The following is an 18,279-nucleotide window of genomic DNA, read 5'->3' as shown; positions in this document are numbered from 1 at the left end:
ACGCGACCATTCTCTAACACCATACACAAAGATAAACTCAAAATGGATGAAAGACCTCAATGTGAGACAGGAATCCATCCAAATCCTAGAGAAGAACATAGGCAATAACCTCTTTGACATCAGCCACAACAATTTCTTTCAAGATACATCTCCAAAGGCTAGTGAAACAAAAGCAAAAATGAATTATTGGGACTTCATCAAGATAAAAAGCTTCTGCACAGCAAAGGAAACAGTCAACAAAACAAAGAGGCAACCCACAGAAAGGGAGAAGATATTTGCAAATGACACTACAGATAAAGGGCTGGTATCCAAGATCTATAAAGAACTTCTCAAACTCAACACCCAAAGAATCAAGTCAAAAAATGGGCAGAGGACATGAACAGACACTTCTCCAAAGAAGAAATACAAATGGCTAACAGACACATGAAAAAATGTTCAGGGGCGCCTGGGTGGCTCAGTCGGTTAAGCGGCTGCCTTCGGCTCAGGTCATGATCCCAGGGTACTGGGATCGAGCCCCGCATCGGGCTCCCTGCTCGGCGGAGAGCCTGCTTCTCCCTCTCCCTCTGTCTGCCGCTCTGCCTACTTGTGCTCTCTCTCTCTGTTAAATAAATAAAAATCTTAAAAAAAAAAAAAAAAAGAAAAAGAAAAAATGTTCATCATCATTAGCCGTCAGAGAAATTCAAATCAAAACCACATTGAGATACCACCTTACACCAGTTAGAATGGCAAAAATTGACAAGGCAAGAAACAGCAAATGTTGGAGAGGTTGTGGAGAAAGGGGAACCCTCTTACACTGCTGGTGGGAATGCAAGTTGGTACAGCCACTTTGAAAAAAAAGTGTGGAGGTGCCTCAAAAAATTAAAAATAGAGCTACCCTATGACCCAGCAATTGCACTACTGGGTATTTACCCCAAAGACACAGATGTAGTGAAAAGAAGGGCCAGATGCACCCCAATGTTCATAGCAGCAATGTCCGCAATAGCAAAACTGTGGAAAGAGCTGAGATGCCCTTCAACAGATGAATGATTAAAGAAGATATGGTCCATATATACAATGGAATATTAGTCAGCCATCAGAAAGATGAATACCCAACTTTTACATCAACATGGATGGGACTGGAGGAGATTATGCTAAGTGAAATAAGTCAAGCAGAGAAAGTCAATTTTCATATGGTTTCACTTATTTGTGGAACATAAGGAATAGCATGGAGGACATTAGAAGGAAGGGAAAAATGAAGGGGGGGGAATCAGAAGGAGAGATGAACTATGTGAGACTATGGACTCTGAGAAACAAAACTGAGGGTTTTAGAGGGGAGTGGGTGGGGGGATGGGTTAGCCTGGTGATGGGTATTAAGGAGGGCATGTACTGCATGGAGCACTGGGTGTTATACGAAAACAATGAATCGTGGATCACTGCATTGAAAACTGGTGATGTAATGTATGGTGACTAACATAACATAATAAAATAAAATAAAATAGAAAGAAAAAGATACAACCTCAAGGGCTCGGCAGGGAAAACTCACCCAGTCCCCTTACATATACTCGCAGCCCTGGCCTCTGTCTATGCTTTTAAAAATTCTTTTCAGAGGTGCCTGGGTGGCTCAGTCGGTTAAGCGTCTGCCTTTGGCCCAGGTCATGATCCCAGGGTCCTGGCATCAACCTCCACATTGGGCTCCCTGCTCAGCGGGGAGCCTGCTCCTCCCTCTCCTGTTCCCCCTGCTTGTGCTCTCTCTCTCTCTCAAATAAATAAATAAAATCTTAAAAAAATGATTTAACAAACTCTTTTCAAATGTAATTTTTATCAAAATAAATTTGCTCTTCATGGAAAGAGTCAAATAGTACTGCAAGGCTTAATATACTTCTCATCCACCAAGATATTAATATGCCTCCAGGGAAGGGTCAAGTTTGGGAGGGAAGGGTTACAGTTCTGACTATTCATAAACTCATTAGCAAGTAGGATTCCAGTCTCTACAGGACATTTAACATAATGAGAGACAACACTGTACTAGCTTCTAGGATAACCATCAAAACTGGTCATGAGACTCAACACAGGATGATGTATGGAGTTTAATCTTTTTAATGTTTCCTTTTTTTATCACAGGATATGCTACTTAGAGTATTCTGGGCTTAAATTTGAGTAGTGGATAAAATTTCCTTCTATATTATTTTTCTAAGCAAAAGGTAGGATAAAGGAGATTTGCTTCCTTCTTCTACCCTTTCACCTTTTCTTCCAGAACAGAAAAGACTGAAGTGAGATTTAAGTTTTGATTGCATTTAATTGTAAAAATATGCTTCAACTCGTTTTAGGATTATTTTATTAAAAGAAAAAAAAAACCCACTCCCCACCCCCCTTTAAATCTGGAGGGATTTTGACATTTTCATTGACATAAAATTGATGTTAAATATTCTATTTCTTAGATGGTTCACTCTATGATAACTACTGTGATTAAGCTATGAAAACGAATGCTTTTTTGGTCTGAATTTTACTGTCTTGTTAGATTTGCTCATATATATGACTTAAACTTACTGGCATATTCTAAATGGGAAAATAATCCATATGAAGAGAAATACACTGAAAAATGAGTAAAGCAAAATCTAATCCATTATTTGCCCATTACTCCCAAACTCATTAAAGATGACCAATAAAGCATTTGGGATAACTAATTCTGTTAAGTAATGAGTACTCTCCTTTAGGAATAAGAGATTATTCCTATTCTGGTTGGTTGTACTTTATTTCCTAAAGGGTACAGGAAAGTTGTAATAGGGACACTACCTCTATTTTACATGCAAATCCAGATAAATTTCACATCAGTAAAAAAATCAATCAAGTGCCTCTTAGAATCAAGCATGTGAAGTCAGTAAATGTTTTAGAAATGCCATGTTCATTCTTTAGTTATTCATAACTTTGGAGACTGGCTTAATGGAGAAAGAATGAACAGAGGTGGAGAGAGTATCCCCTCCATTGCAGGGGGAAAAAATATACCATCAAGGAGGAGAAGGTATGGATGGGGTATGGACCAAAAGGGGAAGGCTGAAATAGAGCCTGTGCATAGTACTCCCAGCAAGTCGAATCACCTGAGCAAGTCCATGTGGATGTGAAGGCTAGGGGATGACATGGTTAATAAGGATAGACTCCTTAGGGGTTCAAATTATTAAAAACCAGACACAGAAATTTAGGTTTGATACTAATCTATGGTTGGTTTATGTAAAGGAGTAGTATTCCCCCCCAAAAGCATTTTTTTTTTTTAAGTAGGCTCCACGCCCAGCATGGAGCCCAGTGTGGGACTTGAACTCACGACCCTGAGATCAAGACCTGAACTGAAATCAAAAGTTGGATGCTTAACCAATGGAGCCACCCAGGAACCCCAAAAAGCATTTTTCAAAGATAACCCTATGTGTTAGTCCAGGTCCTCCAAGAAGGAACTGAACATGCAGGACTTTATTAGGGAACTGGATCCTAGACAGGTACCACATGAAGAGTGCTGCAGAGCCTCACACCAGCAATTACAGGCTTTGGCTTAGAAGCGACACATGCTGCTTCCCCTTGCAGTCCCTGGACTAGAAGAGGTCGCCTTACCTAATGACATTGAAGTTGAGAGGTTTAACCCTGCTAGGAGTCCAGAAAGAGAGCGACACTAGATATGGGTGAGCACTAGACATGTCTAACACAGGGCCTGGAAGTGGGGAAGAGGCAGAGAGAAGGTTTGAGATGTTCATCAGACATCCAAGTGGAGAGCTTAAATGGGCAGCTGGATGCATCTGGAGTTTAGGGAAGAGAGGCTGGACAAATGTCCTCCAAAGGTGTGGGGAATGATGTGACTCCTGGAGTAGTCAGTGATTCTCTGATGCACTTTAAGAGCAAGTGGACTAGAAGACTCACCAATCCAATGTAGGTAGGGTTTCTTTTAATAAAAACAAAAACAAAAAACCCTCCTTTTTGGTCCGAGAGGCCAGAAGAAATCCAGACATATATTACTTTGATCTTACAACTCCCAGAGCTTGTTTGGTTGCTTCCAACTGTGGTGTCCAGCATGACAGCTTCTAACCATGAGTGTCTAGAAAACTTTGAGTTAATTAAAAGTAAACAAAATTTAAAATTCAGTTTCTCAGTCACACTAGCCACATTTCAAATGCTCGATAGCTACGTGTGGCTAGCGGCTGCTGTAACGGACAAGAAAATAACATATCTATCACCGCAGAACGTTCTAAGGACAGCACTGCTCTGAACACCAGAGATTGATGTCATTGTGTGCAAGAAGTTCGGGAAGTCTCGCACTGCCCCCACAGTTCATCCTAGAAATCTGTTTCTGAAATGCTGACAACTAATTTACTTCAAAGAAAAAAAAAAGATACCATAAGGACCAAAGAAAACTTTGCTGTAATAGGAATCTGTCCTGGTTTTTAGCACGGAAGCTCTGAACTAGATTTTTCTACTGTCTCCTTCTATAGCTATTACTCTGGGAAGGGAGGGTAAACTGCTTAGGGACACTTCTAAATCTGCAATTTCCTTACTCAGCTACTTATCCCCAGTAGTACTATAAATATAGCCAGCTGTTGAGAAGTAATTAATACTAAGCCTCTGAATTTCTGAGGGATCATTAGTCCTATTCATCTTGACCAATCAAGACCTTCGTGCGTCTCAAATGTATGTGGACATGATAAAAATCTCCACAGATGTATGAACTCTCAAAAACACTTGTCTGTAATTCTGCACTTTAGAGATTATTCCTTAACAGCGTTCATTTATTTTACAACCAGTCTGCACTGATGTAAGAACCTTTGCCGTGGTACCTCCTCTCTACAAGGTATTTCCTTGAAGGTCAGGGTCTTTTAAAGATTCTCTTCATGTACTCTGGTGGGAAAAGTCATGCTCTGATTGAAATACCGCTGGAGTCACTAGAGGTGCCAGCTAATACCCAAGAAAGGGTCTCAATAGTTTTGAGTGATATGGAAATAGGAACTCCCTAAAAGGGTGATGGGTAGTTTCAAATAAACTGTTCCCTAGTGAAAACTTTGAAAGTTTATCAATTACCATGTTTTTTTTCCCTTTCAGATTTATGAAAATATAAGTGACCATTTTCTCTAGTTAACCCCATACAGTACGATCACCTGTCTTTCTATATCACGTTGGTACTTTCTGATACACTGTTTTGTAATGGTTTCTCAATTTTGTGAGGATGTCTGACTAAGTGCATTTTTATTTTTTCAACAAAATTACAGGTGTCTAGAGGTGCCTGGGTGGCTCAGTCGGCTAAGCATCCGACTCTTGATTTCGGCTCAAGTCATGATCTCAGAGTCATGAGATCAAGCCCCGCATCAGGCTCTGCGCTCGGCAGGGAGTCTGCTTGGGATTCTCTCTCTCCTTCTCCCTCTGCCCCGCCCCATCTCTCTCTCTCCCTCCCTCTCAAAAAAAAAAAAAAAAAATTACAGTTTTCTTTAGGGCAGGACTCCCATTCCCAGTCACTTTCGTTACTGTGCACAGTGCTCTCCACAAAGCCTATACATAAACACTGCCTGGACCAGCATTATCTGCTCAGCTGTCAGCTTAAAGTCAAGCATCACAAGCATCAACAGCTGTTGTTCTCCAAATACTTGAGTACAGGTAACATGGGGAGAAAACCAGTTGTGACTCTGCACCATTAATTAAATAGTGTTATCTCAAACGAAGAAGTAGAAAAGAAATAGGGCAAACAAGCACTCAGAAGATGTGTCTTCTTTTTTATGTATTTCCAGAGCTGACCGTCCAATAGGAAAATGGACTTCAAAAAAAGGAGACCTCATACTTTCCTCCTCCTTCCCTCAGTGCCCTGCCTCACAACTGCCAAATAGGAAGTGCTCCTAGTCTTTTATTTAGACGCCATTGATAGGTGATAAATCTTTCAACAGAGTAGTCATTAAGGGCGCAGGCTCAGGAATCAATGTCTGGGATTGAAGCCACCAGTAACTCACTGTGTGATTTTACCTCATTTACTAAACCTCTCTGTGCCTAAGCATGTTTATCTATAAAATGGAAATAACAGTAGCTACTCCATAGTTACTGTGAATCATGCTGATTATTGCAAGTTCCTAGCACATAGTAACTACTCAATAAATACCCAACCCCATTAGACTGTGAATTTCCAGTGCTGAATCAGTCACTTTGCCTCATCTCTGATGCCTGATTGAAAAGGACAGAAAGTACAGAGGGAAGCATAGTCTTCCCATGTTCCTGCCTCTCTCCACTCTTGCTGGCTCCTCTTACTAAAAAAATGTTCTCTATACATGTGCCATCTGGCCCTCCTCTTGAGCTTTCTGGGAGTCTTCTGTCTTTAGGTGTTCCCTCTTTTTTCTCCTTTTTCTCATGTAGTAATCCGTATTTGTACTATCCAGATGCTCTGTTTGAGTCTAAGGAGGTAAGTTCAAGTCAGGCAGCAAAAAAGAAGAAACCCATTTTACATCCAGGTCTAAACAATAGGCTCTCTATCCAGCTTTAACAAGTATAAAGCAGATATTATAAGCCCTCTCTAATTTTTGAGTTCATTTCTCAATTGGACCAGAAGTCAAGGGAAGGAGATGTGATTGACTCTTCTACATCCTAAGACATATGAAATGAGTCAAATTCCACTCTTCCCTCATCCCACCTGGTTTGCTTTATTGTTTTTAATTTGTATAGGTGGTATACTATAGAATAGTAATGGCAGAACACTCTCCGTTCGTTCGTTCGTTCATTCATTCATTCATTCAATAAATAAGTATTTACTAAGCACCAACTATGGACCTGGCACTGTGTTAAATGCTCAAGTTACTGGAATAAAAATGACAAAACACAGCCCCAGCCTCCTTGGTGTTGTTTGTAAAAGGCAAATTGCTTAGATATGTCTTCTTTCTTTCCCTCCTGCCATTTCTTCTGATCTATCAACATTTTCTTCCTGCTCTCAGTGTTTCACCCCAGCACACTGGTAGCATTTAAACCCTACAGCTGTTTCAAGCCTATATCTAAGCCATGTAAGATATCTACAGTACAATGACATCAACTTCAGAGAAAGTGCAGTCTGAAAGAAAGCACTCTGGCAGGTCTCTACCTAGTGGTCACTGTGAGGGGCTCTAATTAGCCCAGTGGAGATCCACGCCCTTTATTCCTTCCACTTGCCCTGACAGCTCTGGCTGGGAGCCATAGGTGCTTCTCAGGAAGGTGAAGGACACCTGGCTGGGGCTCAAATTAGACAATGAAATGCTGGCTCTGATTGAAGAGCTACGTAATAAAAAGATCAAATTGCAAAGAAAAGATACCTGGCCAGAGTGATTCCTTTCAACTAAGTCTGGTATCAGCAGAAACTAAGCCCCACATGCTAAGGCTGTAGCTCAAAGGCTATACATTTGGCAGATCAGAGGAACAGCATCTTGAAACACTTTAATGACTTGCATTTAGAGCGCAAGTTAATATTACTCCAGGGATTATGCTGCATATCCTCTTATTTAAAATGTTATCTAATACTTTTTTTTAAAAAAAAGTATTAGTATTTAAAAATACTAATATTTTTTCCTTGAGTGTGAGCTGATCATCACTTCCCTTAGGAATCATCATAGTTAAGAGGGGGAAAAAATGAAATTAAATGAGGGCTGGAACTTTCCCTCATTCTCTCTTAAAGACACTAGTGAGATCAGCTATCGCTTGTGTTTACTTACCTTTTCTACTATGTTATCAGCAAGGGAAGCAATCTTTTCTCCTAAACGCTTATTTCTAACACGAGAATACTTCATTTGCTCATTTAATTCTTTATAATAACAATTCCTCACCAGTGTTTTGTAATTTCTATTTTATAAGGCACTTTAAAATCTCCTCCTTCCTGGAACTTACAGCACCTGGAACAAAACTCAGAGCAGCCGAAAGGCAGGGGCTGTGAGGCTCTCTGGTGAGTCCCAACAGATTCCCGAATACCACTTAGGACCACTCCGTAGCTGGCCATCGTGTTTGATCTTAAGGGGCTTCCATGCCTGTTCTTTTTCTGCACTGTCTGCTGCTATGTGCACAGGTATAAAGACCAGTTCTTGATGGAACATCTAAAGAACCAAAATGTTTGCCTTGCTTCCCAAGCTGGGAGTGCATTCTATAAAGAACTCTTGGTAGATCTACCAGGAAAGGATTATGGCTGAGAAGGAACAATTCAGTGCTTATTGCTGGCATATGTGATACAGCAATATCATGATGCATTACACTTCAATGTACTAAATTTTATAAAAGAGGATGTCAGTGAAAACAACTGGGCCTGTTCATTTCAAATATCGCTTATTAACAGCTGTAAGAGCTACTGATTGTTTTCAGACTATGGGTGATACTTCGTACACGAAGTTCCTCAACAAGCCTTTTCAAATACAAGCAATTATGAGAAAAAGCTTCTGTTTTGGCCCAGTTAATTTTCTATCCTGAAACCATGCTGAATATATTAATTCAGGATTAGGAAGCATGGAAGCAAATTCTGTAGCAAAATGCTGGAGATTTCATTTTTCCGGCTGCAAATGCCCATAAATCTTTCCAGGGTTTACTTTACGTCCAATCCCAAATAACTTCTTCCTGTAGACTTTTAAACAGTAATTACTCTTGCCTGTCTAACTCGTGTTTCCCTCTTTCTTTCCAAATTCCTTTCATGTTTCATCTATTCTAATTTTTTTCTCAAACACTTAAAACTGACTAGTCATTAGCCACTTCTAAAATGTACTCAAACACTTAAAACTGACTAGTCATTAGCCACTTCTAAAATGTACAGCATGAGTATCATCACATTATCACTGCTCAAATCACTCCATCTTACAGTTATGCGCAGACCTTCAGTTACCAAATGTATGGAGCAAACCCAGATGTAGAAGTGGAGAGAGTAAATACACACACACGAGGACAAACACTCTCACAGGGGAAAGACCAGGCTTCTAACGCTAGACTTGCAGTGTTGAAGTGCTAACTTCAGTGCAGTGCTGAATCCTAACTTTCTCACTACTGGCTCTGTAACCTTCAATAGGTACTCAGCCTTGTTTTGCCTCAGTTTTCTCATCTGTGAAACGGGGATGCAAATAGTATCCATGCCATAGGGTGGTTCTGAGATTTAGGTTAGTTAATTAATGCAAAGCACTTAGAATGATGTCTGGCATACAACATTAGTCACCGAGATAAAGTGCGCACACACTCTGGCTCCTGTCATTCAAATGTCGATACTAGCAACATTTTATTAATAGCAATCACTTTTAATCTTTACGCCTGTCCTTTAACAGTAAAATGATCATGAAACTGCATATTGATGATCCTCATTCCCTTGGGAACCAAAATGGACTCAATATATTTTATTATTAAGTTACTGAATTCTTGTTTCTGAATATCAGTAATAATTTGTTAATTCTCAATTACTGTCTGCAAAATTGATTATTCACAATACTTCATCCCTGGATAAGCATGAGACCCCAGAGCGATTTATTACCATAACTGCCTCATTGCCCAATACGAGACAGCTGTAAGGTTTGAAAAATTCTCCCCTCCTTTCTTTCCTAGGGTCAAGGCATTTTACCTCTCTGTTGTGAATAAAAAAAGCTAAAAGTCAGGAATATTGATTGTAAAACTGCACTGACAACCCACAGGAGTGACTATGTAGGCTTTAGTGAAAATGATGTCTGAATCCGATTAAAAGCCTATGTTAACTGTTCTTATCACTGTGTTATATCCTCTGCTTCCATTTTACAATAAAAACCAAGATGATTTCAGTTGTAAAACAGTTTGTAAAGTGACTGTATTTTCTAAAGCAGTGATTTGCTTCTTCTAAATTTTTATTTAAACCTGTACACATCCCCTTACCAATAAAGCATTACGCACACAGTGCTTTCTAAGGTACATATAACAGGTACAGAAATTCTAGTACATTTCTTGTCACTATTAGTTTCAATTTTTCCTAAAAAGACCAGAAAATGGGAAAAATGATGGGAGTCCAATTTTTCAGTTTTAAGTACATATGTAATATTAAAAACACATGGGTACTTCATCTCTTCACTAAAACTCCTTTCATTTCCAAGATCAAGTGAGCAACTGAGGCTAATCCAGTCATAACATGAATGAGGTATTATGAAACTGGGCAGCCTACCTCTGTAGCTTTTTTTTATAGTCATGAAGCAGAAACACAATCATATGACTATGGGGTTTACTATGGATTAATGCATGGTACGAACAAATTAAGAACTTCATAATCCTGTGACAAGCAAAGAAGAGTCTGAGGGGAAGTGGAAAGGAGGCAGAGAAGTGTTCAGTCAAGCTGAGAAAATGCTAACATTTCACAGTATTAAGTTTAGAACCAGTTGCACTCCCTTTCTTGAAGTAAGTTACCCTTAGCTCTAGAAAAATTATTTATGATTTGGCATTCCTACAATACTTTCTATGGCAGGCTTTATGAAAAGACTATTACTTATTAAAATGAAAACAAAATTAAAATGAATAAATTTTGCTTTATTCTCTGCTATATACGACTTACAGCAGACATTTCTAGGTCTTATCCCCAAGTTCACATAACCAGCTAACAGACTACATTTACTATCCTTCCTTGCTGACAGGTGTGACCATGTAACTGTGTTCCAGTCAATGAGACGTAAGTAGAATTGAAATGTTGAGTGGGGCTTCCAGGAAGTCTTTTAAAAGGGGAGGAATGCATTCTTTTTTGCCTCTTTTTCCTTTCTGCAGCCTGAAAAGCTGATGAAATGCATGAATCTTCAGCAGCTATCTGGCCAAGAGGTAGAAGCCAGTGGCTGAGGGATGATGGAACAGAAAGAAAGGAACTGGGCTCCTATTGACATCCTGAGGTCACTGTATCAACCCTGGACTACAGTGGCCTTCTTTTACATAAGAGAAAAATAATCTTATTTAAGTCACTGCAATTTTGATTCTTTTGGGTACATGCAGCAGAACCTAACCCTACTCTAAATCCTAATTCTATCTGACAATTAACTATCAGATCATACTTCTATTGGGGAATGAAACTTAACAAAATAGGATGGTAATTTAAAGTTCTAATTAGTAATAATCATGAAGGTTTCTTATACAAAGTACGTAATGATAACTTGCAAAAGCTTTCATTGTAGACTGACAACAAATGCTCAATAAATACCAATGTTGAAGAAAGTGATCAAGTTTTAAAGGTTTTCTACAATAAATTAGTGTTTCCCAAAATAATATAATTTTGGACAAGTTAGCAACAAGATATTTATAAAAATATGACACTAAATTTGGTGAACAAAGTTAAAGAAATGGAATCCTTATTTTCTAAAAGGTATCACTCTTTGGAAGATAATATGGGGAACACACACAGTAACATACAAATCTACACATAATTATGTAAACACTGCTTTGACACACAACAGCAAGTATTTTTATTGTGTTAAAATGTTTATGAATGCATTTTCTGGCAATAAAATTGCAATAATAAAGACACCATACTTGGTAAGATACAATAATGGGAAGAAAAGATATTGACATGATTTTATGTGTCAAATTAGCTTTAGTTTCTTATGAAACTTTAGTTTCATGCTATTTAGACTGTCTAAACACTGGCAGGGGAAGAAAAGCATTTTACTTATGAAAACATTGGAGGAGACAGTCCATTTTATGTGGGAATAATGGCTTTTTAACAGAGCTCAATTAAGAGACATCAGGACTCCTGCCTCAAAAGCCATTAGCAAATTTATCTGGCAGATGTTATGCTACATCATGAAACAATCTAAACTGCTTAGTATGCCAATTTGGCTAAGACACTTGCCATATAAGCTGCTTTCAGGAGCCAGCAATAAGTATCATAAATACTTAAAGATAAAAAATTGAAGGATACTGGCATTCAGAGGAGAGGACACTGTTAACTCATATTGCCAAAAAATTTAAACACACTTGCATTTTGCTTTGGAGTCAAATTTCTTTTCCATTTCCATTTCCATTTCTATTTAACCTTCAGTTTCTCAAATAGTCCTGGCAGTAGAGGGCCTGACTGATGGTTTTCCCTAACATTGTCCAACTATTAATTCAAAACTGAAGTCAATCTCCACTTCTTCTCCCCCTAAAGCAAGGTACCTTATAATATGTAATAATATAAGCTCACCTGAATGAGTGAATAGGATAGAGGTTTAATTCATTCTTTTTATAGACAGTTAGGGAATTAAATCTAGCCATCTGTCTCAGTATCTTTTTTTTTTGCCAGGAATAACAAAATAATAAAAACTCCTATTAGGAAAAGATCTACAAGTCTGGGCTTTAAACAATGTGGAAATCAAGAGGAAAGCTAAAAATAACCATGCATTGTACCTGTCCTATTTTGTTCAAATTCTCACAATTTTAAATAGAGAACAGTAATGTTCACTTAAATGTTAACTGTTGTTGTAACTTCCTTCTTGAAGCAAAATACTTTCACATTTATTCTCATCTTTAACACATCTTGTGTTAAGTTTCTAAAATCACCCCAAATCATAAAACTAAGCTAAGAGGGAGGGCCCAACATTAACTAGTCCATTCCTCTTATTTTATAAAATACTGACTTTAAACATCCCTGAGACTATAATTTTATTCTGATTTTTATCTGCCTTCCTGTCTTCATAAGGACAGAGAGAATCACTTGCCATTACCACAAGGTTTGCTTTTAGTAAATTCCTGCCAGAGAAAAGCTCTCAAAGTGCAGTCCATAGAAGACTATCTACATCAGGACCACTGAGGCTTGCAAAATGCATATTCCTGGGCCCCGCTCAAGACCTATGACACTGATTATCTCCACTGTGAGGCTCAGGAACCTGCATGCTCATGACAAGCACCACTGCCTTAAAACGAAATTTAAATTCCTCGAGCTGAAAGGTTGTTCCACTTTGTCTCCTTTTCAGAGTAACTGGAAAACACTGAGTCTCTAAACTGTGCGTCTTTGAGATTATAAAGCTATCTTTCTGTCTCTCTTCATTAGTAAACTAACTGAAGTTCTTCAACGTTCCTTCTTTCCTCTGTCTCTCTCTCACTTCTTTGACATCTAGGTACTATTTCTTCCCAAACTTCTCCAACCTCTCAATGACTAGCAAAACAGTGAATGCAAACCAACCAGCAGTGACTATTTAAGATGATTAGTTCATGGAATCTCTGGTTTACTCTGTGTTCACGTATGGATCCTTGTTATGTGGTAACTTTTTTAAAAAAATGACACATCTGGGCATGTTTTATTTTCTGTGGATTAATTCTCCGTACTTCTGTTTCACACACTGTATTCTGGGACTCCTCCCAACTCTTCCCACTGACGTTCCATCTTCAAATTAACTAGGTAATGCTAAACATCAATTTTTCTTTCCACAAGCAGCCATCCAAATTTGTGGCAGGTATGAATTCCATGAATATACTTCCCTTGCCCTACATTTAGAGCACTGTTAGAGACCCAAATCCCAAGGCGAGGCTGAGAGCACCACATTCTCCTGGAAACAATTACTCATTCACAGACACAGGAAGCATGTGAGGGTGTCCCAGTCAGTCACACATTCTCACAAGGTGATGCTCTGGCCCTCCTCTACATTGCTTATGCCAGCTCACAGTCAGCACTTCCTACCTGCCCAGCCAGTGTAAACAGTGCTATCCCGGGGGTCTGCCGACTTTAGGCCCCTCTCCATTTGCTGAAGCAGCTCTCGAATCTTATTGTTCAAGCGTTGTGAGAACTCAGGAGTCAGCTGTAGATATTAAAGGGAAAACAAGTATCAAAAATTATGGACCACTCAACTTCCTGGACTACAGGCTATCAACATAGGAGGGTACTTCATTTCCACTTAGGCCACTTCTACTGCCTGGGAGAACTGGAAAATTATTTTATTCTTAATAACCACAAATTAATAAAACTTAAAAAGTGCTATGACATTTTCCTACTCAAGGCAGGAAATATTTTGTAACTAAATGTCTTACATCAAATTTATAATTAAATACTAAAGTAGACTGCTGATGAAAAACTGGCATGCAGTAATTTCCAATTAATAGGGAGCATCTGTTATTTAAGCCAATATTTCTTATTATAATAAAAGTCATCTTAATAAATTAAGCACAAGTCAGAAGATGTTTGCTGTTTTCCAGCTATTCAAGCAGCAGCAATGTTAATTCCCTAAGGAAACACTCTCATTGCTTTTGTTATTTAAAAAATGAAGATAAACATTTATAAAAATCCATTTGTAAAAAATGGATAGACAATTTTTAAAAACTGTAAAAGTAGCATATGAAAGTCAAAATAAATTCATGGACATCAGGAGGCTCAGGCAGAGTGGCGAGAACATCAGACCTAGCATCACAAAACCCATGCCCAGCACAGTGCCTAGCAGAGGAGGGGCTTCATAAATACTGCCCAATGAATGAGGCTGGCTACATCTTTATCCACCATTAGCTGAGTGATCGCGCTCTACTCATAACTTCTTTATGCTTCAATTACCTTTATAAAGTCAGGATAGTAATACCTGCCCCACCAATTTCAAAAGATACTTTGAGGATCAAATGAGATTGTGTGCCTAAGGTCTCTCACATTCAGGGATGTAACTGTTGATATTTTTATAATTTTTAGCAGTCCAAGGGTCTATAACAAGTAATAATTTGGGTATGGATTAAAAAGCACACGAAAGCTGGGGCTGTGGGGTAGTGATATCCATACGAAGGCCCACAGATGCTGGGCAAACTGTGAGGTCCACAAAAGCACTGTTATTCATCCTAAAGGCAACTGAAAAATATTTTGCAAGTTCTGTATACACTGAATCATCAAGTGTCTTAAAAGGTCACTTTACTGTATCCCTCCACAATTTAGAAACCTGCTGTGATTCCCAGACTTGGATTTTACAGAGCAGTAAAATTTCAAAACAATGTTGGGGAATACTACATGGACACAAACATTTCACTTCACCATGTAAGGATTATAAAAACAAACCTAACTACTACCTGTTAACATCATAATCTCATTTTTTAAAAAGGGCATATTAACACTGGAACAAGAAAGAAGGCAGTATCAGAATTATTATAAAATATATTAAATTTTACTTCTGAAGAGCATCCCTGAGAAGGCAAATCAGACTATCAACCATATCTGGATAATTTTTCTGAAGTACCATGATCCCTTATTTCACACTCTGAAGAAGAAACCACATTGTTTGACGGACATGCTCCCATTATTTAACGATTTCTGCCAAGAGGTTAAGATTTCAACAAGTCTTGAAAATACATTTAATAAGGTAAAATATACTTCAATATTAATATAAAAGGTCTATAAATCTCAACTAGACAGAGGAGTACATCTATATGAGAACATGTCATCTTCTGTTCATAGATCATGGATAATTTATCATCTTGCCTGGCCTTACTTTGAGACCAAGAATGAGAACACCTCAGTCTCAGGAAGGGAAGTTACTTTCTATTTGTCACATAACTACATTTAATAAAGGTGACCTGCCAGAGAATATTGACTGCTTGTGGCAGACCACAAAATTATTCAAACTCTAGCAATAATTTGCAGTCTCCAAAAGCCCTTTTTTTCTGATAGATGCCAGAAAACAGACCAATTCCTTGTTGAAATGTCTGTGTTAACAAATTAAGGAGGACAGATCTCCAGAGTCTGAATCTTGATGTTCAACATTAAACAATTTTAGAACTGGTATGCTAGTTTCTTTCTGGAATCTGTCCAAAATCATGTGTTAGGTGATAAATTATTTTTTTGGGGTCAGAGTTTAAATGTGTGAATATATTTTTTTCTCTCATAAAATGGTTAAATTTATAAAAGCATTTAATTTATAAACAGCCTGAATAGTGAGATATATTTTATTGAAGGCTTCTGTCATTAGGATAAATCCTCAAGCGTTCTCTCTGCCAAGTCTGCATGAAACAGCAGGTCTTCCTCCAACAAGACAGGACAAAAAAATCAGGATCTGCAGAGGTAGACAGAACACAGGTCCAAATGGCCAAAAGGAAGCCATTTGACGTCAAGATCATTAAAAGAAGCTTTGCTTGTGTAGTTCAATTTTGGTCTTAAAAAAAAAAATCAGGGGTGCCTGGGTGGCTCGGTCGGTTGCATCTGACTCTTGGTTTCAGCTCCGGTCATGATCTCTTGGTTGTGGATTGAGCCCCGAGTCGGGCTCTGCGCTCAGTGTGGAGTCTGCTTCAGATTCTCTCTCCCTCCCTCTCTCTCTCTCTCTCTCAAATAAATAAATAAATAAATAAAATCTTAAAAAAAAAATCAGATTGACTCTAGATTCCTGTATATTTTGGTACCCTTCTATTCTACAACTCTTCTCCAGCTCTTTCATTCCTCCTACTTATATTACTGATGTTAAATTAATCCATCGTGACAAATGTTTCCAGGGAAGAACCGAAAGAGCCACATAAAGTTAACTTGGCAGATACGAAATCTCTAAGGCCATTATATCTCATGTGAAGCACTTTTCGTATGGTGAGCTTGGAAGAAATAAACTTGGCAGATACGAAATCTCTAAGGCCATTATATCTCATGTGAAGCACTTTTCGTATGGTGAGCTTAGAAGAAATAAACTGGTAGAATTAAAAAAAAAATACGTGCGCACTTTAAAGAGATCACTCTTCCAACCTAACACACTCATAATTTCTCAGCTAGGCATTCTTAAAAAGAACTGTATTTCCTCTTAATTACGTTCAAAGAGGCATGAGAAAATTATGTTCACTCAAACAGGCCTGTGGGGTACCTTAAATCCAGCTTCTCTTTTGCTCTGTGGCTTATAAGTAACATTAAGTTACTATCACCCCGCCGCCCCCCCGCCCCCAGCTGTGGGGATGTCCTGCAAAGAGTGGCAAAAGTAGGAAGAATTTCAGGCCTATGTCCCTAATTTTTCTCAGCACTTTGTTTAAAGATGTCTTTACCACACATCCCCGTTTACTCTCATCGTTGACCCTGCCCCTGTTTGCATGCAAATATAAAGCAATAACACGGCACATGTGACATACCACCAGGACTCCTCCCCTCCCTTTAATTTTTTTTTTTTTAAGATTTTATTTTATTTATTTGACAGAGAGACAGCCAGAGAGAGAACACAAGCAGGGGCGAGTGGGAGAGGGAGAAGCAGGCTTCCCGCGGAGCAGGGAGCCCGATGCGGGGCTGATCTGCCTTAGGCTCAGGTCAGGATTGATCTGAAAATCAATCCTGACCTGAGCCTAAGGCAGATGCTCAACAACCGAGCCACCCAGGCGCCCCTCCTCCCCTCTTTAAAAAGCAAAGCAAAATTGATTAAAAAAAAATGCCAAATCACATATAAAAACGACATATTCGCCAATTTTTATAATTTAAATTATTAATGACTGAGGCTATTTCAATTATGAATATTAATAACAATGACTTCTTACAGAAGTAGAACTCATTGTTTATTTTGACACGTATTTTATATATTTATCTTGAAATTACGTATATTTTTAAAGGGAGATGCTCATCCCTTTCCTTCAGGCGAAAACTGAGCTCCTTTCTCAACACTAGGGCTGGACGTAGGGATGCAGGCAGAGGTATCCCAAACTCACCCTCCCGGCAGAATCAAAGTAGCCTTCGGCCAGGGATTTGTTAAAATCGGCATAAGGATTCGGGAAGGCCCTTTGAGCCATGACGCCGGAAGCGAGCCTGCAGAAGAGGGGAAAAAAAGAAACTAGGTTGAGACAGGGGCCTCGGCCCTGTTGCGAGGGCAGCGGCCAGAGCCCGCGCAACACCTTCCTTCCAGCTCCTGGGCCACTGCGCAGTCTCGGTGGTCTGAGCGGACCCAGGGCCCACGGCCGCACGGCTGCTAGGCCGCTGCACCTCCGCGAAAAGGCCGCCAGGGCCCAGCGCCCACCGCGATGAAGGGACCCCGTTTTGCACCCTTCGTCCCCACTCCTACGATTTGAAGCTGCGGCGGGTTCAGTGTCCTGAAGCCCGGCCAGGCCTCGGCCTCTCACCCTGCAGCCTCGGACACCAACAGCTGCGATGCTTTCACTGCCCACTTCCTGCCAGCCGGAAGGACCAATCAGAACCTTCGACACTCTGGAGGCCCGCCCTCTTCTCATTTACAGTTTGTTAAAGAGACAGGAGGGTTATTTCTAAAGCATCACGCCTGGTGGTTTCATTCCTGGGTAGCTGGAGTGGGGACGGAGCTTGGAGTAACGTGCAAATGTGCCAGATATTTCCTGCCTTTCTTCTCTTTTAACTTTTTTATTTTTAAAAAAAATACTTCAAGTCCAGATGAGTCATAAGAATTAGGAATTTATCTGGAGAAGAAAAAAGACTGCTTTGAGGACTGAACATATTCATAT

The 18,279-nt window shown here is 39.3% G+C and overlaps 1 protein-coding gene across 3 annotated transcripts in view; it reads right to left on the bottom strand.

Moving 5' to 3' along the window:
• LANCL1 (LanC like 1) overlaps positions 1–17,991 on the bottom strand; it is a 39,373-nt gene extending 21,382 nt beyond the window's left edge. For 2 of the 3 annotated variants that reach the window (XM_032403015.1, XM_032403030.1), the window contains exons 1-3: positions 17,926–17,991; positions 17,518–17,614; positions 13,568–13,685 (exon numbers count right to left, since the gene is read on the bottom strand). In XM_032403015.1, coding sequence (XP_032258906.1) covers positions 13,568–13,685; positions 17,518–17,598 — 199 coding nt within the window. In that variant the 5' untranslated portion in view covers positions 17,599–17,614; positions 17,926–17,991. Of the gene's footprint in view, positions 1–13,567; positions 13,686–17,517; positions 17,615–17,867 lie in introns of all 3 variants that reach the window. The other variant, XM_032403023.1, reaches the window with a different exon arrangement.
• Positions 17,992–18,279: the final 288 nt, after the last annotated feature.

The sequence above is a fragment of the Phoca vitulina genome, unplaced genomic scaffold, assembly GCF_004348235.1.
Source record: "Phoca vitulina isolate PV1807 unplaced genomic scaffold, GSC_HSeal_1.0 scaffold1, whole genome shotgun sequence".
Taxonomy (NCBI): domain Eukaryota; kingdom Metazoa; phylum Chordata; class Mammalia; order Carnivora; family Phocidae; genus Phoca; species Phoca vitulina.
This window is presented reverse-complemented; position numbering and strand designations above follow the sequence as displayed.